General features: G+C 39.2%; 2 protein-coding genes across 10 annotated transcripts in view; one reads left to right on the top strand and one right to left on the bottom strand.

Moving 5' to 3' along the window:
* Positions 1–2,759: 2,759 nt before the first annotated feature.
* On the bottom strand, positions 2,760–9,636 carry CINP (cyclin dependent kinase 2 interacting protein). Of its 3 annotated transcripts, none has more exons than XM_080619809.1 (5): positions 9,568–9,636; positions 8,571–8,739; positions 7,826–7,952; positions 6,052–6,181; positions 2,760–3,015 (listed from the first exon to the last, which is right to left on the bottom strand). In XM_080619809.1, exons 1-5 carry the CDS (start codon positions 9,572–9,574, stop codon positions 2,813–2,815), a joined length of 636 nt encoding a protein of 211 aa, XP_080475935.1. In that variant the 5' UTR covers positions 9,575–9,636; the 3' UTR covers positions 2,760–2,812. The 3 variants fall into 3 exon arrangements, with proteins under 3 accessions (XP_080475935.1, XP_080475936.1, XP_080475937.1); XM_080619810.1 differs by having other exon boundaries at positions 9,312–9,575; XM_080619811.1 differs by lacking the exon at positions 9,568–9,636 and adding an exon at positions 8,929–9,098.
* An 11-nt stretch (positions 9,637–9,647) lies between these two features.
* TECPR2 (tectonin beta-propeller repeat containing 2) overlaps positions 9,648–23,558 on the top strand; it is a 45,616-nt gene continuing 31,705 nt past the window's right edge. For 6 of the 7 annotated variants that reach the window (XR_013957079.1, XR_013957080.1, XR_013957081.1 and 3 more), the window contains exons 1-9: positions 9,648–9,755; positions 15,428–15,712; positions 15,821–15,949; positions 16,384–16,515; positions 17,473–17,630; positions 18,723–19,035; positions 19,805–19,937; positions 21,200–21,616; positions 22,257–23,251. Coding sequence is in view for 4 of the 7 variants with exons in the window: in XM_080619812.1 (XP_080475938.1) it covers positions 15,485–15,712; positions 15,821–15,949; positions 16,384–16,515; positions 17,473–17,630; positions 18,723–19,035; positions 19,805–19,937; positions 21,200–21,616; positions 22,257–23,251 (2,505 nt within the window). In the remaining 3 variants the exon portion in view is untranslated. The remainder of the gene's footprint in view (positions 9,756–15,427; positions 15,713–15,820; positions 15,950–16,383; positions 16,516–17,472; positions 17,631–18,722; positions 19,036–19,804; positions 19,938–21,199; positions 21,617–22,256; positions 23,252–23,558) is intronic. The other variant, XM_080619813.1, reaches the window with a different exon arrangement.

Genomic DNA, 23,558 nt, shown 5'->3' on the forward strand with positions numbered 1-23,558 from the left:
GATCTGATCTGCCTTACTGAGATACCAAATTCTTTTTTTATCTTTAGTTCATGATGGTCTGTTTTTGTTAGACTTATATCACACATCTTTTTCTTTCAGATGATGCATCCTTTATCAATTCTAAGCTTGGACCTTCCTAAGAACTCCACACTGCCTTGTAATACTTAATCATAATAAAAAGGTATTCTTGACCATCATCCCTGTTTCTCTGTGCAGACAGAAAATTTACCAAAGTAGTTACCTACTTCTATCTTGCATTATTGTCACACTTTCAGTATGTTGCTTGGATGATAATATTTTGTGGAGAATTTCTAGCAGCTTCTTGTCCAAGGCACTGTCTTTACTTTCAAGAAGCTTAGCAGGTGAAAACAAATAGCCTTAAATGACCAATGTCTTTTGGTTTGTTGTTTTGTTTTTCTTGATTGCCTAAGTAGAAGATGAATTTGATTACCAAAACACTGCCTTTTGATGTGTGGATGTGACACATGTCATCACATATTACTGAGCTCCTGTCTGGTAGTTAGTTTTATGGTGTAGATTTTGTTTTGCTTTTTCCCCCCTCTTTTTTTAGGAAATGACAATGGTCAGAGGACACAGGCCTATCCTGTATGTGAAGATAAAGCAAGGTCTTTCAAAGTCTTTGATCACAGTGAGCAATTCTTTATTACATTCTTTTGTACTGACTGATAACTGCATCTGAGGACTTAAAATATTATAAGCAACTGCTTAAAGCTATAATGACAAAATATCTTTGCAATAATTTTGCAGTAATCTGTGTCCAACAGCAGTCAATGAGCAAGGGGCTCTGTGAACATGAAGATGATTTCATGAAGAGAGAACACCACAATTTCTACCTGTGCAGAAAATGAAAATTTGCTTCAATTCTGCCTTTACTATTGCTTTGCACATGCTGAGAAATACAGTACACCTACTCCCATCTTAACAGTCCTGTAAGTCAACCAACCTTTTCTCCCTGGAAAATACTTTTCCAGTATGAAGGTGTTTCCATAGTGACAAGGTCCTACTCGGATAAATTCAGGTGGCTGTTAAAGTAGGTGGAACGCTTGCACAGAAAAATAATAAACTCCAACAAAGCTATTCATAACTGATTCTTTTTAGACAATAGGTATTTGGGATAAGAATACAACACTATCAAGCTGTCAGAAACAATCTCGTTGTTGAACAGAGCAACATCTTGAGAAAAGTTTCCTAATTCATGTCTGTCTGTTCTGTTACTGCAGGAAACTCATGCATTTCCCTTACTGAGCTTACAGGGTTTTAGTTTGGAACTATTCAAGTAAATGGCCCTACTTGTCCTATCAGAAATCTGGTCCAGAATCTCTCAGTGTTTTAATTAGATTTTTCTGGTGTCAAACCGCAGCTGTTACAGACACTTCATAGCAGTGTGCATTTTGTGTCACTTAGGTCAAAGGAGAATTGAGAGTATACATCTGTCAGGGCACATCAATGAGTAACAGCACTTAGAAGCACTACATAATTGTGTGAAATAGGAGATGGAAATCAACAGTTCATATAGGAGCAGGTCACACAGGCAATCAGAAAGTGGGAGGAATAAATTATTATTAATCATAATGAAGTAAGCAGAAGGCCTAAATTCACTACACATTAAGAATTTAATTAAAAGTTTGTGATGCAGCTGCATAGTTTCCACATCGTAATGCACTTTTCTGAAAAGTGATAATCTGCAATAGCAGCTAACAGTTATTAAAGGCTGGGAAAGTGTAGCAGCTTCACCATGCTACCCAGGTCTGACATAATGGTAGACCACAGTGATTATTACGTCTTTAGGAGCGAAAGCAACTATGAGGAATGAATTCCGCTTCAGCATTTTGCATGAACTGTTTCTTCTGAATACACTCTACTCCCTTTTCCAAGAAAGCAGCATGAAAAGGAAAAGCAGGAGTTTGAGCTGCTGATTCTTGTCACATAAACTGCTAACCAAAAACCCAGCAGGGCACACCTTTAAACCAAAACCACTTGACATCAGAAACAATAATCCAAGGAAAAACTCACTGAGCCTCATGACAGTAAGCAAACAATATGGGATAAGGCCATGCCTGAAGCAGATTTTGGTTTTATTCAACAAATGCTTCCACATAACATCTCTACAATGAATTAAAACAGACAAGATCTTTTCATAGAATGACTGTTGAATAGTGAGTTGTACTAAATCTTCCCAGTGTGCTCCTTCAGGCTTGGATCACTCTTCAGGACTGACGTAACCAGCCACTCTATAACCAAAACTAAAGAAGAACGTACACTAGCATCTGTGACAGCGTTTCTAGACCACATACCATTCACATCCAGTATGTGGATCCCTTTTGGATCTGCCTTCTGTGCTTTTCTTTTCCCCATTTATAAGGCAAGTGCAAAAGCACACACCCTGTTCAGTCATACAGATAAAACCCACAAAAGATGAAGTGCTGAATTCCTATGGTGAAAGGGACAATGTAAATAGTTTAGACTATCAAGACTTAGAAAATAGTCAACGTTCTTTTCTGTAGGAGTCTGTGCATTGAATTCCTCCCAGACCAGCATGTAGTAACTACCTCTTTCTGATTATAGAGGACTTGGGCTCCTACCTGTAGCTTTGCTACTGGACTTAAAATGGATAAAGTGACCAAAACCAGATTGTCCCATGCAGAGAAAGGAGTATCAACTGAGACAAAATAATAAATACAAGTATTTTTAATAAGTTTTACAAAAATTCAGCTTACTTGGAAAGCTTTGCAGTTTGCCATTTCAGTTTCATGTAAGCATCATTACAAGAAGCCATGTAGCATTTGGAATTCTAGCACTGTCTATGTCCTGTTTCTAGCAGCATGGCTTCAAGTAGTAGTTTGCTGCTATTTTCAATATAAGGCTGGTATAACCATGATGATAAATAGACCATCATCAGATCCTGGTCAGCAGAATGAGCAATTTCTCGTACAATTGTTTGCTTGAGTTGCAGCTCCTTCTTGTACATTTCAGAGAGCTTCAGAGAAACCTCATCTGAATGGATTGAAAAAAAACCCACATCGACCAGAACATTTCAGAAATTATCTAGAAGTTACATAATACTTGTAATATAATGATATTAAAAACCCCTACCTTGCATAAACTATTCCCCATATCTAAACATCTTGGTTTTTACAGCATCAATAATGTCTGTATACTAGAATACACAATGCTAAACAATTCACTCTGCTTTTGGATATATTTTATACACTTGTGATCTTGACATGAATACCCTCTTAATTCCAGAATAAGCAGTGGTATTGACCCTCAGGATCCACTGTAACATTATCAACTACAGCTATTCTTTCAAATAACTGAAATTTGATTTAAAAAATTAAGAATGCTATCCTGAAATACAAGTTTAGCATTTCAGAGTCACTTCTGATTTTAGCTAATCTAAAGGATGCCCTCACATGCTGTCAGGAGCTTTAGCAATGTATGATCACCAATAAGTGATACCAATAGTGAAAAATAACGGTAAACCAAGACAACGGACCAAAACTGAAGTGCGTAACGTAAAAACCGACGTTGTTACTAGTTATGTTAGTAATACTGATAGGGAGGTTAAAATATATCTATGTAATAATCTGCTTGACTTTCTAAAAAAATAGTCACACATTATTTTTCAAGAGACTGATCTTAATGTTTCTAACTTAGTCTGAACTGTTACTATTTTTAGGAGGATTTAGTCTTTCATGGAGTAAAGAGCATCACTAAATGATTCAGACATAATGAGTGTTTTGACAGCACTTGTCATTCTTACCCTTTTAATAGGAAGGGATTCTATAGGTATGTAGCGAGTAAAAGACAGACCATCTTAAAAACCTGAACGTGCACAAGTCCATGGAACCTGACGAAATCCATCCGCGGGTCCTGAAGGAGCTGGCGAATGAAGTTGCTAAGCCACTGTCCATCATATTTGAAAAATCATGGCAGTCAGGTGAAGTTCCTGACGACTGGAAAAAGGGAAATATAACCCCCATTTTCAAGAAGGGGAAAATGGATGACCCGGGGAGTTACAGACCAGTCAGTCTCACCTCTGTGCCTGGCAAGCTCTTGGAGCAGATTCTCCTGGAAGACATGCTAAGGCACATGAAAAACAAGGAGGTGGTTGGTGGCAGCCAGCATGGCTTCACTAAGGGGAAATCCTGCCTGACCAATTTGGTGGCCTTCTATGATGGGGCTATGAAACCAATGGACAGGGGCAGAGCAGTTGACGTCATCTACCTGGACTTGTGCAAAGCGTTTGACACTGTCCCACATGACATCCTGGTCTCTAAATTGGAGAGACATCAATTTGATGGGTGGACCACTCAGTGGATAAAGAACTGGCTGGATGGCCGCACGCAAAGAGTTGTGGTCAATGGCTCGATGTCCGGCTGGAGACCGGTAACGAGTGGTGTCCCTCAGGGATCGGTGTTGGGACCGGTCTTGTTCAACATCTTTGTTGCTGACATGGACAGTGGGATTGAGTGCACCCTCAGCAAGTTTGCCGATGACACCAAGCTGTGTGGTTCGGTTGATACGCCGGAGGGAAGGGATGCCATCCAGAGGGACCTTGACACACTTGTGAGGTGGGCTGATGCCAACCTGATGAAGTTTAACCATGCCAAGTGCAAGGTCCTACACCTGGGTCGGAGCAATCCCAGGCACAGCTACAGGTTGGGCAGAGAAGAGATTCAGAGCAGCCCTGCGGAGAAGGACTTGGGGGTGTTGGTCGATGAGAAAATGAACATGAGCCAGCTTCAGTGTGCGCTCGCAGCCCAGAAAGCCAACCGTATCCTGGGCTGCATCAAAAGGAGCATGACCAGCAGGTCGAAGGAGGTGATCCTGCCCCTCTACTCTGCTCTCGTGAGACCTCACTTGGAGTACTGTGTGCAGTTCTGGTGTCCTCAACATAAAAAGGACATGGAACTATTGGAACAAGTCCAGAAGAGGGCCACGAGGATGATCAGGGGACTGGAGCACCTCCCGTATGGAGACAGGCTGAGAAAGTTGGGGCTGTTCAGCCTGGAGAAGAGAAGGCTGCGTGGAGACCTCAGAGCAGTCGTCCAGTATCTGAAGGGGGCCTACAAGGATGGTGGGGAGGGACTATTCATCAGGGACTGTAGTGACAGGACAAGGGGTAATGGGTTCAAACTTAAACAGGGGAAGTTTAGATTGGATATAAGGAAGAAATTCTTTACTGAGAGGGTGGTGAGGCACTGGAATCGGTTGCCCAGGGAGGTTGTGAATGCTCCATCCTTGGTGGTGTTCAAGGCCAGGTTGGATGAGGCCTTGGGTGACATGGTTTAGTGTGGGGTGTGCCTGCCCATGGCAGGAGGGTTGGAACTTGAGGTCCTTTCTAACCCTAACTATTCTATGATTCTATGATTCTAAGAAGCAGTGCTTCACGAAAGTATGACTTTCATTTTACAAAGAAGGCAGTTGGTTTGCATGCCATCAGGCTTCTCTGGAATTCAGTTTTAAAACTGCAGTAATATCAGCTGGGAGGTGATACCTTCTGCCATCAAGTGAATGCTAAAAGCATTGGTACTAACAGTAGACAGTAAATGAACATTTCTTTACTTGCCTTGACAGACACTGAGATCAGAGGTATTTTTCTTTGTCTGCCTAAGAATTAGCTGACATATAACTTGTTCTTTGCACTCAAGGATTTAATTTCGGTGTCAAGTAACAAGTCAAACAAGTTAAGCCTAATACTTAAAAATACCAAGTTGCAAATATGCCTCTCCCTACAAAAGTTGTGGCTGTTGCAGCCTGGACACTGTAAGATGCTGATCAGCTTAGATTTTATGATATAATTGTTACATGACAGACGATGCTTGGCAATTCATACAAGCAGTCACCAGCAGTAACCCTAAGCCAGTGGTGCATTCACGTGTTTATTGATTAGTCAATTCTAAAGGAGACAGACATACTCTCTCTCTAAGGCAAGACATCCAGATAAAAGAGTTTATTTTTCAGTCCTCAATTAGAAGACATCAATGACACAATGCAATTAGCTAAGATAATCAGTATTTTACTTACAGAAGTATGGTGTGGGCCATGTATGAAAGAAGAGTGCTGTGCAATTCCCAGCTCTATGGTGGAACGCTTCCAAGTCACAGATTGCTTTAGCAGTTGAAGTAAGCTTTTCCATTTTCAGTTGTATTTTTGTCTGAAAATGATAAACATGTAATGTTAATGAATATCTCAGGAACATGAAACTACTATAATCTTAAACCAACCTAGTTGATTCCTTGATTCTATTTTTTTAAAAAAACATGATTTCTGAAGAGTATTTAGTCTTAACAATTCTAACTCACTTTTTTTTTTTTTTAACTTCAGACAGGAATCAAAGCTAGAATTTATATAAAAATTTAATATGAGATACCCAAAAATTTTGAACACTGTAGATATGACTTAGTGATTCTGATTTTGCAAGATTCTTTCGTTTCCCCCATGTAGAAATGTATTAAAATCCTCTTTCATTTTTCACTTCTCTCTGGGTTTTTCCTATAGCAATTTTTCATTGGGGTAAAACATCAGACTGCCTATGAACAAGCATGGCACAAGCCCTATGAATACATGCTTTCTTACTTTACTATGTCAAGATGACTTAAATTTGATCTCAAAAAGTCAGCAGCAGATGAGTAAAGCAGCTTAAGCTCCTACTAACAATATATCTAAGCTGATTTAACAGCTTGCTTCATAAAACAGGTCATTCCATCCACTTCATTCATGTTCATATGACTTTGTGCATTACTGATAGGGACTAATTTTTACAACAAAATGGAGCTTGCAGGCAACATCTTTCAGTCAAGAAGCTAAAATACATACACTTCTATAAACCTGTAAGCTGGTACAAACTCGTAAGGAATGAAAAATAAAATATGTCTGTAGTAGCTACGTTTAGTAGCCAATATAACACTACCTGCTTAGACTCCTTTTAGTCAGGAGTAATTAAAAGCTGCATAAACACACTTGCTAAGATACAAAACTACCTCAAAGACTGGAAAAAAAAAGAAAAACAACAAATCCCCCTCATCCAGATTACTGTTACTTTTTCCTAGAGAACAAAACTGGAGGAAAATCTAGCTGCTTTCCTGCTTATTCTAAATATCAAATTGATATCCTGTCTACATAAAAAAATAGACCTATCGTCTTTTTAATGGGCCTCCACCTCAGCAGAAGGCTGTAAAAGTTATTTTTAATAAGAATTTTAAATTACAGTATCAGGTTAGAAAAAAAAAAAATCTTTTGTTTCCTGTCAAACTGGCAGGTGACATTAATTTCTAGCAGTATCCAGAAAAAAAGGTTAAATAATAATTATCTTTGTCTACTCTCCAGACAAGGAATTCTGCACAGAAAGCACAGGTAGGCAGACTAAAAATATAACTGCATTATGTCTAATCAAAGATAGCTGCAGGGCAGCTTTACCTGCTGACAGGTAAAGCACTGCTTTATGCTTTGTTGTTTGTTTAGTTCTAAACAGAGGGAAAACTCAGGATGAGAAAACAGAAAACGGGTGCAGTTTCAGAATGAACTTTTTTTATACACCTTGTTCTCAGAGGATCACTTCATGAAGGGAGGTGTAGAATGATAAGCAGAAGGCAGATGTAAAAACAACTCTCAAATTTACCAAGCAAGCAAATAAATGGTGCACACTAGGCTGATAACCATTTAGGTTTGAAGCCAAAGAACTATGAATAAATATCCTGATTTTCTATTTACCACAAATACTTGAGAACATTTCCTTATGTCACACTTGAACACACTTGGAACTGATTCATGTTGACTAAGATTGAAAAGTCAGCACTACCATATGCTTTAAGGTCTCAAGTAATTCTTCACAGCAATTGTCCAGTTCTTCACTATATTTTGGAGCTGGCTTTTCAGATCCTGTGGCATTGTTATCACATGCTATCTCCATTTTGTTGTCTTGAAATCTAAAGTAGAAACATAAGGCAGAGTAAACAACTGCAATGTGGGTTTACCCAAGCTGTGAGGTTGAAAATCCATGTGGTCTGGTCCTACAGAATCTCTCTTACAGGCTATGTATTTTTGGGTGGTGTTTTTATTTTTTTTTTAATCATCACTGTTAACTTTTCTGTCCATATAAGCCACCAATTCTTTCTTAAAATCTGCTGAATTTTTGACTTCAATGAAATTTATTAATACTGGCCTCAGTGTAAATATGCTAAAGTAAGGGAACTCACATGGGCTGATATCTATAGGGTTAGATTCTCATTTTGTACATTATAAAAATATTTTAAATGTCTGTTATGCTTAACTAGTTAATTAGAAACATAGTTAATTTCTTGCAAATATCATTACTTTATGAGGTTATTTTAATCCTCTTGAAACTTTTATTACTTGGATGTAAATGGTTTATGTAACTAAAAGGTCCCACTGCTGAGTTTGATCTAAGAGCTAGCTTATCCACTCTGACATATACTTTTTCACACCTCCAAAAAGAACTTTCTAGTGATTAAAACTTTCTAGCGATTCATTTCTCAATAAAGGCAATCCTTATGCTCTTTACTTGTATGTATTAGCATACTTACTGTTCACTAATCTTCATGTTGACTATTTTGTTTGCTGTAGTAAATCCATTATCATTCAGTCTCTCCCATTTCATCATTAAATTATGCCAGTCTGCTGCATTATCTTTAATTTTTCTTGCACTAACAGGTAAAACAGGTCTTCTTGGAGTACCATCACCAGGACTTTTTGCTGCATGAGAAAATAAAGAAATTCGGGCCATTGAGAGCATACAGAAACAAATCAACATGCTATGTGGCAACTGCTTGAGTGATTTCCTTGCTTTATGGCTGAATATTGATTAAAGCAAAAGGGAATTTACATGAGCTGCCTTCAGTCGTGAAATTTAATTCCTCATCTATAAGCTTAATTACTACTTACAAGAAAATCATGTTGTTGAAAAAATGCAAGCATGTTCTGCGATGCGACGTTGTAACATGGACAGCAGTGGCTTTGCAGTAACCAGCCAGTCTAGCAGTCTTGCATAGATAGCAAGATGATAACTACAGCGTATGGCGGCAATGGGAACTGCTAGACAGTACCCCATTTACACAGGAGCACCACCTTGGGGGAGGGTTGCGAGCAGCTCCTTCTGCCTGGCCCCATCGTCACGCCTCAATTCCTGCCCGGGAAGCACGACGGGGCAAGCCCAGCTCGAAGCTCAGCAGTAACAGTAACGCCACCGCTCCATCCGCACACTTTCTGGTTTTAGCTTTTATTCACAGAGACCCTTACGAAGTGGCATAAAGATGAAGCCCACGCACCACGACAAGGCACGGGTGTCGCTCGCTTCTCCCGAGGGAAAGAGAGGCGCTGGGTACTTTCCTGGCACCCACGTTAAAGTAACGCGCTGGCGGGCGGACCCGCACAGCAGACACCGGCGCAGGGAGCACCAAGCCCTGACCTCCGGCCACTCCCCGCTGCCGTAGGCCCAGCCCTGCAGTCCTCGCCACTCGTCGCTCCCACCTTGGGGTCAGTTAGCCCCAGGGCCTGACCGGTAGAGAAACGAAAAACACTCACCCGCCATGATGGCGCCCTGCAGCCCGCGGAAATGCGCTCACGTCCGGCCCCGCCCAGGCCCGGCCCCGCCGAGCGGCGCAGGCAGCCGGGGCGCCGCCGCTGCTGTAGGGCTTGGGCGACGGGGCTTTCGCTCCATCTTTCCGTCTACCCACCGGCAGTAGCTATAGTCGCTCCGCGCTCCTGAGGAGGTGAGCGGAGCCGCGTCTTTCGTGGGGATGGGGGAAAGCCGCCTGAGGGTCTGCCCTGGTCTCTCGCTCCCCTCCCTGGTCGCTGTAAGCGGGGCCTGCCGTGCTTGCCTGTTGCAGCTGGGCTGAGTGGGTGAGCCCGGCGCGGGGAGGGGAAGCGGGTCAGCTCTCCCGCCCGCCTCTCGGAGGCTCGTCTTTGGGTAGAGCTGGCGTGAGGGTGCACGGTAGTGTCTGGGGAGGGCGGCGGGGGCCGAGTTAGGCGCCCGCGGAGCGGCTGGAGGAGCTTTGCCATCCTCTGGCGACCTCCCGGCCCGGCTGGAGCTCTGGGTCAGGGTGGTAAATCCGGCATAAGCTGAGGTAAATCCAGCCGGAGAGCGAGGTGGCATTGCTGGCAGTCTGTCCTGGAGTTCGCGGCTGTATTCTTACCTGCCGGGAGCTGCAACCCTTAGAATGCTGGAAAGCAGCGTATTAGGAAGGAATGGTTTGAAACGTCTGCCAGAATGTAGTAATGCATTTAAGGAAGGAAAATTTCGTAGAGAAACTAGGTGTCCGAAGACCCTCAGTGAGTAAAGCTTGGTTTTCACTGCCCTCATTTGGCATACCTGCGTGTGCAGTGACCCCAGATGCCTCTTTTTCTGAACTTTCCATCTGTATTATCCAGGTTTGGTTTTTTGTTTGGGTTTTTTGTCCTCCCCCAATAAACCCTTCTGAACCAGAAATGCACCACTTATGAACTGTGTGAAGCAATGTTGGAGTAAGTCCAGAGGAGGCCATGAGGATGATGGGGGGGCTGAAGCACTTCCCATATGAAGATAGGCTGAGAAAGTTGGGGCTGTTCAGCCTGGAGAAGAGAAGGCTGCGTGGAGACCTCAGAGCAGCCTTCCAGTATCTGAAGGAGGCCTATAAGGATGCTGGGGAGGGACTATTCATCAGGGACTGTAGGACAAGGGGCAACGGGTTTAAACTTAAATACGGGAAGTTCAGGTTAGAGATAAGGAAGAAGTTCTTTATTGTGAGGGTAGTGAGGCGCTGGCACAGGTTGCCCAAAGAGGTGATAAGTGCTCCATCCCTGGCAGTGTTCAAGGCCAGGTTGGACGGGGCTTTGGGCAACCTGGTCTAGTGGAAGGTGTCCCTGCCCATGACAGCAGCTGGAACTGAATGATCTTAAGGTCCTTTCCAACCCAAACCGTTCTATGGTTCTATGTGTGTGTTGCATAGTAATTGCCACCTGTGCGCTGGCTGCTCCTCTGCCCACAACGGGGAAGCATGAGAGCAGAGCCCCTTCAGCAGGTATGAATTTGTGTTCTCCTGCTGCTTGGCAGCTCTCTGGAGATGTGGCAGCTGGGTGGCCTGCTCTTAGGGTAAAAAGGTGAGGAGTATTAGAAAATAAAACCACTTTTCTTCTTAGCTGGCAAGGTCGAGCTGAGATCAGAGACTGTTGTGTTTAACCCTCATCATATATATATGTGATTTTGTCTATACTGCAAAGAGCTTAAATTTAAGTTTTTATGCCAAAGAATTAAAAAACCAAACAGAGCTGTTGTCCCTTTTGTACAGACAGGACACTTGGCCTTAGGGAAATGCAGGGACAGCTTTAGCTTCCTGCAGTCGATCTGGCGTACCCTAGCACTGAATCTTTAACCATTGCCTATCTGTTTAACCACAGAATTACCTCTCACTTTCATTGCCTCTGTTAGGCAGCCCTGAGCCTCATTCCTGCTTCTGAGGCTAGAGAAAATTAAAATAGAACTTTCCTTTTCAAAATATGACCTTGAATGCAATAGTTAAAAGCTTGTTGTGGACTCTGCGAGTTGAGAAGGACTTTCTGCCTGGTGATTGTTTTTGATGTGCAACATAAGGTATTTTTCTCTCCTTTATCTCTGCTGCAGGATAGCTGCTTATCCCAAGCTGATTTGCCCTGTATGGCTGTTATGTATTTCAAAGTAACTGTGGCTGACACTGGGTGAAGATGTGCATCCAATTCCGGAATCTGGCTGAGAAAATAGATTATATTGACTGTTTGCCTTTGATTAATGAAGCAGGAAAACCAGATAACAAACAATCTGTTAATAAAGAGACTGCATGTGATACACAACAGTGATTAGGGGGATGTTGAAGACTTTTTGAATATGTAGACCACATTGCGGTTCTCTATTCCTTTATAATTTTTTTTTTTTTGGGGGGGGGGTTAGATAAAATTGCTTAATTAGCAGTATTTTTAGTAAAATCCTTTTTTGAGCTTTCAGTTAGATGTTTTCACACAAGCAGTGCAAGTGTATTGTAAGTCTCTAAGCTGCTCAAGGTGAAACTGGTTTGTGTATGATGGTAAGAAATTACAGTTTATTAATACCTTTTTTTGATTGCACGGAGTGAATGGGTTATAGAGAACAAAACTTACTTACATTTTTTTACAACTTTCAACTTTGCCATCAGAGAATATGGAAATCATATATTGTATATGGATTTTGAGAAGAGTGGGAGCCCTAACCTGGCAGCAGGTTTCATTCAGTTTTTTGTTTGTTTGTTTTTTAAGTTAACTTAGTATACGACAAGAAATAATTCCTCCCATTTTTTTTGAGGAGGGGAACCCTAACAGACTGCCCCCCCCCCTTTTTTTGTTCTATTTTTAAAAAAAGTGCAAACTTACAAAACATACATCAGGTTGCAGATAGAGTTGTTTGTTGTAGAGGAAAAAGTAATAATCTTTTTCTGGATAATACAGATTTCCATAATTCCATAGTTTGTAATGAATTCCTGTGTTTTTAGCAGTATAGTTGAGCTGGAAGGTAGGTGATGAAAACTTAAGAGAGAGAATGAATTTTTAGGACTTGCAGGGTCCTTTGGCAACTGTGGAGTATGAGATGGTTCCAGCTAAAAGAACTGCTTCGAATGATGACAGATGTGAATTGTAGGAGTGACAAAGGGGACTTAACCAAAATATGTGAAATTCATGAGGCAGTAGCTGGGGAGTGGCAGAAGTTGAGATGAGACAAAGGAAGATTTTTACAGTGAGACTCAGGACAAAGGCTGGGGTTTATTTTATTAGAAAAACGAAAGAAAAACAAAACAAAAAAGCAGCTAGTAAAAATTACTAAACTGGCAAAGCAGCATGTGCGGAACAGCAAACAACAGACTTTAGCAGTAGGTTCTCTTTTAATTTAGTTGACTGTAGACAGGAAGTAGTAAATGCTGACAGAAAGGGCAGAAGACCCAAAATATAGGATAGGAAATAGATGGTGTGTGAAAATATTGTAAATAGTGATGCAGTGATGTTTTTTGTTAACTTAATGTGCTGGTTTTGGCTGGGGTAGAGTTAATTTTCTTCACAGTAGTGCTGGAAACAATATTGGCAACACAAAGATGTTTTCCTTATTGCTGAGCATTGCTTATACAGAGTCAGGTCCTTTTCTGCTCCTCACCCCTCCCAGCAAGTGGCTGGGTGTGCACAAGGAGTTGTGGGGGGACACAGCCAGGACAGCTGTCCCCGGCTGACCAAAGGCATATTCCATATCATATGTTGTCATGCTAAGCACATAAAGTCAAGGGAGGAAGGAAGGAAAGGGGTATGTTCAGAGTTACGGCATTTGGCTTCCCAAGTAACCCTTACACGTGATGGAGCCCTGCTTTCCTGGGGATGTTGAACACCTGCTGGCTGATGGGAAGTGATGAGTGAATTCCTTGGTTTGCTTTGCTTGCATGCACAGCTTTTGCTTTACCTACAAAACTGTCTCTCTATTTCAGCCCACGAGTTTCCCTGCTTTTTCTTTACCAGTTCTCTTCCCCATCCCACTGAGGTGAAGTGGGTGCAAGCAAGAGGTGCTTAGTTGCTGGCTGGGGTTAAACCACAACACTTAGTAAACAACTCTGAAATGAACTCTTCATTCAGAAATAGCTGGGACACATTAATCAGCTAATCCTTGTAATATTTTATGAAATAGGTGTCATGACAGGTAGTAAACACTGGAGGAGAGTGGAATTAAATTTTACTGCTTGCTAGATCTTAGAAATTATCTCAGTTAAGAACATGTAATAAGAGCTGCTATCTCATTTACTGACAGTTTTTGTAACACGAAATACAGCTCCAGTAACCAATTCCTGCAGTCTTGTCTAACATGGGCTTGAATGGGTAATGTCATGCAAGTAATCACTTTGGATTTAGTGGAATTGTATGTTGACAGCAAGTGTTGCAGGGCCCAAAGCCAGCATGCTGAATCCTCTTGCACAATAACTGGAATAGTTTGAAAATCGAGACCTCAGAGCTTCTCACAGTAGTGGAGATATAAAACTGGAGCAGCTATATATATATATTTTTTCTAATTTGGTTGATTTATACCGTAAGCAATATGTAAAACTGCCAAACAAATACCATATTCCATCCTTAGAGAAATAAAAACAAGGCACAATAGGACATATCACACAAATTGCAGTAGAAATACCTTACAGAATAGTTTTGAGCATTTAGAAGTGTTTCTGATGTCAATTGGACTATTTCTGGTTTTCATTTCGCTAAGGAAGTTATAACTGCTGAAATTTCAGGAAATCATCAATGTTACAGGCTTAAACAATCATAGAAAACTTTTATGTTTGTAGAAATCCAGAATTCTTGTCTCGGAAAACTGCAGGTATTTTTGGCATATCCTAAACCATTTTTGCTCCTGGCAAAATTCAAGAAGTAAAGGTTTCTTTCCTTTGCTGTGTTCCAGAGTCATCCATGAGGAGAGTAGCTACTGCTGCAAAATGTTCTTGTCAAGGCTTTGAACCCATGGTGTGAAAAATTACTGTGTTTAGTTAATTTTTTTAAAATATTTTTACATATATCATGGTCATATCAGCTTTTTTTCTGAAGATCCTAGTACATTATTACTATGATGAGCTCTCACTACATTTTTTTCTTGAAAACAAACATAATCGTTGTTTCTGTTACACTAAGATTCTGGTATCTAAGAATATTTACAGTGTCACTCATCAGCATGAAGTTATTTGCTTAACCATAAACGGAAACATGAATATATGGTGCTTTTTTCTGTTTGCTCTGAATCTCTGTAAATTCAGTTGCTACATGGATATTACCTGTGTCTGTCAAACTGGGATTTCTTTCATCTTTGCATTGCCCCTCTCTTCCCACACTATTCTTATCTTTTGGTTGTTATTTGATTACGTAGCAGATGTAGCTCTAACTGAATTGTTCCTCAACCATGGGGTGCATGGCATTAAGGAGTTGAGCGTAAACACTAGTTTGACACTTTGATATTTCAGCACTGTCTGTTTTCTGTGCTCTAAGTACTGGAAAGAGGGAGGGTAGAGTTTGCAGATAGACTAAAAAGTGGATTGTTTGTTGTTAGAGCCCTTTCAGTTCTTTCAGTAACCAGATGAGAAGAAATGCTGCATTTGAACTCCGCTTTGATGAGCTCACAGCTGCAAGAAAGAGTGGTTATCCCAGATTTAGGGGTTATCATACATCCTTGGATACTGGCTGAACCGAAGAAATAAGCTTATTCTTAAGGAAGATTCTTCTAAGAATAACTTACTTTCACCAGAAAAGTTTAACTTGCTTTTTCTTTGTACAGAACAGAATCTGATAATTTCTGCATCCCTACTTGCTAAATGTTTGGTTTCTGTTAAGATTTACTCTTTCCAAAAAAGCTAATGATATGTCTTTTGCTTTTCTCTTTCAGATTTCCTTATGTGGTCAAGTAGATGTGTTTATTTCAGCCTTAAAATTGCTGCTGCCAATGCTTGCTATGGCATCTGTGGCTTCACCAGTTATATTTAAGGAGTTTTGTCCCTTATATTATCTTCTCAATGCCATTCCTGCAAAGATCCAAAAAGGCTTTCGCTCTATTGTGGTATACCTCACAGCACTCGATACCAATGGAGACTACATTGCTGTGGGGAGCAGCATTGGAATGCTTTATCTCTACTGCAGACAATTAAACCAGATGAAAAAGTACAATTTTGAGGTAAATATTAAGTTTTTGACTCTTCTAGTAAAGCTGAGTTTCTCAGAATTGAGCTGCTGTTTGTGTGTCATTAACTTTGTGAGTTTTATGTATGGTTTTTTTCAACAGGGGAAGTGTGAATCTATTACTTTTGTAAAGCTGTTGAGTTGTTTTGATGATCTGGTTGCTGTTGGTACAGCCTCAGGTCGGGTTGCAGTTTTTCAGCTTGTGTCTTCATTACCTGGAAGAAACAAACAGGTAAATCTTTGTATTTGGCTAAACTTCTCTGAGGTTTAGTATGGTGAATCCTAGTTGAGTGTTACTGTGATTTATTTTTTTTTTTTTTTTTTTTTTTGGTAATAGCGAAAACCAGGGAATTTTTGCCTGATCTGTGAATATGTTTTAGGCTACATATGTTAAGCTTATAAAAGCAATAATCTTAAAGCATGCTTTTCATTGCAAAAGATATATTTAATCAAAAATGCTTTTGAAAAATTCCTTATTTATAGTAACTGGCCGAGCTATTCAGTGGTGGGGGGCTTTTTATAGTTTAGGTTTTTGTGCTAAATAAAAACTAGAATGACCTGCACTTTCATATTTGTTCTCCAGTTTATAAGAGTCACTGAGAAAGGGCTTTATATCTCCATTTTCTCTTCCTTTCATTCTTGTATTGCTTTTGTATTGTTTCACAGCTTCGGAGATTTGATGTTGCTGGTATTCACAAAAGTAGCATTACAGCGTTAGCTTGGAGTCCCAATGGAATGAAATTATTCTCTGGGGATGACAAAGGGAAGATTGTCTACTCTGCCCTAGATCTAGACCAGGTGAGCGTTTATTATAGAGACCTCAGTTTCCATTCACAATTTTTTTGAAAGGATGCTTGTGTGTTTAAATATTTAGCAGTTAGTTGATTCTTTAGTATCACTTATTTATTTGAACAATCATATTGGCATGCATACTCTTGGCCAGTTGTGCATGCACCCAAGCAGTCAACTGTTGGATATTCTTCAAAACTGCCTTACCTTTTTAAAAAACAAAATATAAACCCAAAAGTGGTGATCCTTCTTACTTCATCCCATTTCTGCCTGAAATGTCTATCACATCTTCCTTCAGTCAGTGCTTTATCCTTTGTTAGGAAAGGGTACTTTTGAATGGTGTGATGTTGCTGGCTCACTATATTGAATCTTTCAGAATCTGTTAGTAATTTTTTTCTGTAATTGTTCAGCATCTCAGTTTAGAGTGTAGAATGAGAGTAATATTTGGGTTCTACTGGGTGACTGTAATATTACCAGTAAATGGAACTTTTTTACTGTCTTGTTAATTAATACAGGCCTGGGATGTCAACAAAATAAGTATTAACTTGAATTTCTATGTGGGAGAAAAGGTTAAAGAGCAGCCATTCAAACCTATGATTTTCCCTTATTTGATTTGACAGAAAGGTTTAACATCTCCAGATGTAGTGATTGAGTCAGCATGTATGACCTGGCAGTGGAGAACAAGGGAAAAAATATGTCCTGAAGGTTCTGTTGATTTTAACTGAAATGTGTTAGCTAGTATTCCAAGAGAAACTGAATTGTGTAGTGTGCCACTGTGGTACATGCAGTCTAACTCCCCTCCTATCTGCATAAAGGAGCTCCATATTCTTTAAGTGAAATTTGTGCAACAGTATGTTTGTTTGTTTATTTTCTCTTTCTTTGGTTTGTTAATTTCTTCAAAGTGTTAGTTATTACCTTACATTTTTAGAAAGGTTGACTCTTGTCAATTGCACGTGTCTTTAAAAGGGTATTTGCAACTCCAACCTTGTATTGGAAGAGCCATCTTCAATTGTCCAGTTGGATTACAACCAGAAAGTGCTGCTTGTGTCTACTTTACAACGAACTCTACTTTTTTACACAGAAGAGAGATCTGTCAAGCAAGTTGGAACACAGCCCAGAAAAAAGTAACCCTCATAAAATCTTGATGCAGGCACATGTATTAATTCTAGATTTTTAGAGTGAATTACGGAAAGAGAAATTAATACCACACAGCAATCCGCTCATAAAAAGTTACAGTAGCTATGTGTGCTCAGACATGAATGACAATTTACAAATATGTCAAAGTCATATTTTCAGGCCACTATTATGCAGAAATATTTAAGATGTTTTCCCAGTTTTTAGACTGAAATCACTGCCAAACGTCCTCTGCAGTTTAGTGTCTCTCTTGGTTTACTGTCACTTGGTGTGAGCAAGCATTGTAATCGGGTCCCTCTTACGGATGATATAATATCTGATGCAAAAGCCAAGTCAGTATCCAAAGTTTTCTTATACTCACTGAAGTGTCTTCAAAGCGAAAATGTATAGCAAGCACTTAAAGTTGACTTGAAGGCTAGGAACTTCTTGTATGACTTTCTGGCATCTTCTGTTGGGCAATCTTTCTTGGATATGAAGGAAGGGGGAACACAGTCTTAGAACAGCATGACTATATCTAGAAGTAAAGCAAAATGACTCTTGAAAGAAGATTTATAATGTATCTTTCATACAGGATGTGAATAGTAAGAGGAATGCCAGAGACCGTCTTGTGTACAAGGGCTTTTGTTGGGTGATAGTAATGGTGGTTTTATGCATCAAAGATGAAGATTTTAACAGTTGAGGTCTTTCCTCGAGTGCTTCTTGCAAGTCAAGGTAGTCAGTTTCTTAACAGTAGTTTGTAGTGTTTTGCTTGGTTTTTATGAATTCTGGGAGAAGGATGAATGCATCGTAGGGTTTTTGAGATGGGCAATATACTGTTAAGGCTATGAAGATGATAGGAGGAGTCATTTAACTTACCTAATAGATACAGTGTCTGACATCTAGAAGAAAGGGAAAACTTGTTATTTGAGAACACTGTTCTTGTCTTACTGTAACCAAATTTGTATTTCAGACATTTGACTGAATACTTCAAAGTTATTTTTGTTAATTTGCAATTGTAAATTTGTGCCTTTTTTCTTTTTTTTTTTTTTTTAGTCTAAGTTGAGTACATAGCTTTCAAAATGAATTTTTCTTTTGCATTTTAGCACTGGCAAATTTGGAGCATGTTTTATACCTGGTCTGTGTAAACAGAGTGACCTGACGCTATTTGCTGCCAGACCTGGGCTTCGTCTCTGGAAGTCTGATGTTCACGGAACTGTTCAGGCCACATTCTTACTGAAAGATGTATTTGCTGGAGGAATAAAAACTTTTGAACTGTATCCTCGTTTGGAACCGCCTGACAGAGGAAGTTACAGCTTCCCAGAGAAACACCTTGGGCTTGTTTCGTGCTTTTTCCGAGAAGGATGGGTGCTGACCTGGAATGAATACAGCATCTACTTACTAGACACTGTGAACCAGGTAGATTAATCTCATGGCTGTGTGTTTTTTCTTGGTTTTGTTCATGCCATGCCATGCCATGAAACTCTCTTTGGGTTATCCATTACACTTTGATGATTTAAATCCATATTTAAACCTAACAAAGAAGCCTTTATTCTCTCCCCATTCAAGTCATCATTGCAGTGATATAGTCACAAACTAGCTTGGTATATTATGTATAAAAATTAAATATATTTAAAGCTTTCAGTCCAGGTGTTAACTTCACAATCAATTCTGATACATAGCAAAACATATATAAAAAATGCAGTAATGCAAAAAGCTTTTTAGGTCTATAAAATGTGCCTGGAACTGTTTATTTTTTCCCTTCTATTACTGTTGGTATCTGCAAAAAAAACAAGTGTTACATTTTATTTGGTATAGAATAAGCTATTCACTATTTTGTTTTCTTAAAAGAGCATATGAAAGTGAGTAGGAGCTAGTATCTTTTTGTCTAAAGCTACATTTGTACTGTGGCTCTTTTTTCTGTCCCCAAATTATATGTTAATTTGTTATACTGTTGCTGCTAGTTTGGACAGAGAAAATGAATAGAGCTATGGAATTAAAATTAGTACAAAAAGGAGCTACATCATGATTAAAGGGTGCTTTCCTGTTTCTTTTTTCTATTTTATTTTTATAAGATAATGTCTTTATTCTCTAACAATACATGTTGATTAAATTCCAGTGAATGCTTTTGTTAAGAGTATGTAAATTTGATGCCAATTATTTCTTTCTGTGTTGATTCTTTTTATAGGCTTTGATTGGTGGCTTGGAAGGATATGGTGATATCGTGTCTGTGTCCTGCACCAACAATGAGATTTTTTTCTTAAAGGGAGATAGAGACATAATACGAATTTCAAGTAGACCTGAAGGAGTATCATCAATAGGTTTGTATAGATCAGCAAACTTTAATATGTACCTCATGGAACATGGTGCCTATTGTACTTTTTAATATAAAACCCCAAACCAGCCAAACAAAAAAATCCAACCCTACCCAAAACAAAACAAACCCCACACAAAAAACATTCGTCTTATTACAAAAACCTTCCAGGTTCTGTAGAGTTATTTGCCAGTTTCTACAGGTTATATTTAGAGATCTGATTTATCTAATCATCTGAGCTTTTGGTTTTGGCTGCAGTGAGAATAGGAGCACTAAGAAATTAATTGTTGTTCCTTTTCTCTGAGAGTGGATCAGCACCATCCAGGCATGTCTAATCTGTGTATTTGAGAACTTATTCTAAACAATAACGCAAAGCAATCTGTATTCCTGATTAGGGTTATCTCTTTACTGATCAATCTCAATTATCTGGGTTGGAGATACCTGAATATGTTGATTCTGAACCACCTACATTCCAGAGGAAATCTTAACCTTCCCAGCAGTGAAAAAAGAACTGGCAAAACCCCCAAAGAACACTCACTGAAATTCCAAAAATTATTTGAGGGTTTATTTTCTTATTTGTTGCCATCCAAGTTCAGCATCTGTATTACTAGATCTCTCTAAAGGGGATTAATAATACTTTCTTAATGATGGTGCTTTCTGATTTCTTGGTCATAAAGATTGTAAACACCGTTATCCAGCGTATTATATCACTGAAGACTGCTTATGCGTTTAAAATACTCCATCTCAGCTTTCTATTAGCAAAATGCTAGTAAATACGCTGTGAAGTCTCACTGAATGCTAGAGAGCTTATCTTTCTTATCATTGCAAGCAAGTACTGATAGCTTTAGTCACTTAAGCAGTTCTTTGCTTCCAAACTTCTAGGTGGTGTTTATTATTTTAATCCTAACTTCCAAGTAGAGTTTGAAAGGAGCCTTCTTGAATTATATTATATTCTAATTACCACAGTAGTTTAGCTGGTAAATTCTCCTTGATTTTTTTCAAGATACTGAGTGTTTGAATTAAGAAGTTAAAGATACAGGGTGGTACTTCAGTGTGTGATACAGTTGGGTCTTCCAAGCTAAAGACCTTTATCATTCTTCATACATAAACATAAATTCAGAATTTTACTACTTGAAGTTTGATACAGGCTTTGAGGTATTTCTTTTACTAAAATAATTTCCTATAGATTTAGTTATATGAATATACACTCTGTGTGTGCATATATGTATTTGAAATGTTGTGAACTTAAAATATTTTTCCATTGCATAGATCTTCTTTTCTTATCAATAGGTGCATCTGTATCATCTAGCCCTTTAGTGGAAACAGATAAAAAAATGGTTACTTCTCCTTCAGTTAGTGGTGATAAAAATGACTCTGATTCCTTAGTGAAAGATGAGCTGGAAACTCCAATGCTATTGGAGAAAAGTTTTGATAGAGTGGGAGACGTGAGCAACGAAACAAGAAAAAGGGGCTGCTCTGTAGTAAGTGAAACAAGAAGCAGGAGCAGTTCAGTAAATTCTGTGGACAGTGGCTCTAGCTTTATGGTATGTGCAGACCAATTTTCAGAAGCTCAGAGAGAATGTCAGCTTTCTTCACAACGGTTCAGCACAATCAGTTCCGAAGATTTCGATCAAGAACTCATTGTAAAGCCAATTAAAGTGAAAAAGAAAAAAAAGAAGAAACAAGGTAGGTCTAGCAGAACTTTCCCTGCCACTGCTCATTATTAGAACATGTTGCTTTTTATGTTTCACGCAAAGGAGTGTGTGTGTTTGCCATGCTTTGTTTGTATTGTATTGCCATGCTCTTGAGATACTTGAGTGGTTGTGATGGACCATTTATGTTTAAGATAAAAGCCTGTTTTGAAAGTGATAAATTGATTAAATTTTTTACATGTATTTGTTTTATATTTTTAACTTTGTTCTCCTTTATTTAAACATGCTTAAGGTTCTAATGTATGGGTTAATGGTAACATACAGTGGACTCCACTTGAGTTTTATGTTGGAATTATATAGAATCTGTTCTAAATCATCCCATTTAGAATATCTGACAATGTCTTTGCCATGCCTTTTGTTTTGTTAAAATAGTGTGAGTACTTGATGGGTTTAATTGTTTACTGTGTTGGTGTTACAACTTTAAAATGTTTTGCTAGTAAGACTATTTTGGCTTTATATGTAATATTTAGTGTTGAAGTTAAAAAAAATTAGTCAAAATTTAGATTTAACTCCATTCTTCCCCCAATGATAAAAATATTAGTTTCTTACTTTGCATCAAAATTTAATAGATTTTATTAATTTTATTTCTCACTCATTTTGTTTTATGAGAACAGAAAGTGGGACCAGGAAGAACCACAGCTCTCTGGAAGAAACACCAGTTTATGAGCGTCAGCTATCTGGTGATAGTCCGCATTCTTTAAATGCAGACTCCTTTTCCATCACTTCCAGCCTAATGAGTGGCAGCACTGACCGTTTGAGTACTGGATCTCCAGATCAGGAAAGCACGTGTAGCGTAGAGTCCCATACCATCTTGCAAGAAGATAATGGTTCGGAAACTTTCAGTGTCCTACAGTCTCCTGAGTCTGCAACTGTACTAATTAATGAAGAAAATGGAGATACGATTGATGTACAGAAACTTCCAAACAGTGACAGTGGCATGGGTACTTCAGCTGTTATAGATACTTTGACATCTGACTCTCCTCTAGTCCTCACAGAAGACTTGACAAGCAGTGTTGATGGTGAATGTAACAGTAGCAAGGTTTCTGTAAGCAATGAATGCTGTCTTGGAAAGCTGAACCAAGAGGAGGAGCAGGATTTTTCTACATTGTGTAAAATAGATGAAAATCTAGATAAAATGAAGCTGGAGGATACTGAAAAATCTTTTGAAGAGCCAGACCTCACAGACCAAATGCTTTTGGAATGTGACAGTGCACTTGGTGTTCAGACATCACTGACACCAAAGGAAAGTGATGAAACTGGTAGGGAAGACCAACAACAACTCTCTCTAATACACAGCGCTCTGTCAGATCCTTCTGTACTCCACTTTGACACGTGTAACCATGTTTATTCCAATAACACTTCCATTTCTGGGTGGAATATTCAAGGTGCAATCAAAGCTAAATCTAATACTAGCACTGCTGAATGGGTAAGAGGCACTCATGACAGTAAGACTGAGAAATCTGCCTCTAGTGATGAAGAGGATATTTATGGGCATGGATTACCGTATTCATCCTCAGAGACCAGCATGCCTGAAGTTGGTGCTGGGCCTGGTTCCCAGGATGTGGCCAAGAAAAGCCCAGATGAAATGGCGCTGTTAAAATCTGATCAGGTATATTTCTTCTATTTAGTTAAAATACATAATTGCAGCATTTTGAAAGAAACATTCATGTAATTGCAATCCTTTACTACTTCAGGAAAGCAATTTTTTTCTTACCTGATATGAGTAAACAAGTAAAGCATAAAGCCAAACAGCAATACGTACTGTAACTCTTACAAAATGGGATGTATCTGACTTTAGAAAGGTTGATGTGTGCTTACAATGTGAAGAAGCTGCACTGTCTGTATTATTCCCAGCTCAACAAAAATGCCATCATAAACCCATCCATCAAAGAGTGAACAGTAAAATCAAGTCAAAG

The sequence above is a fragment of the Psittacula echo genome (genome assembly GCF_963264785.1).
Source record: "Psittacula echo genome assembly, chromosome: 5".
Classification (NCBI taxonomy): Eukaryota; Metazoa; Chordata; class Aves; order Psittaciformes; family Psittacidae; genus Psittacula; species Psittacula echo.

Bases quoted from the DNA above. Each gene is read 5' to 3' on its own strand.
- CINP (XM_080619809.1), bottom strand. The intron at 6,182-7,825 runs GTAGTGCTGACT...TATCATTTTCAG, and splicing joins TTGAGACCTTAAAGCATATG to ACAAAAATACAACTGAAAAT. The intron at 3,016-6,051 runs GTAAGTAAAATA...CAATCCATTCAG, and splicing joins ATGGCCCACACCATACTTCT to ATGAGGTTTCTCTGAAGCTC.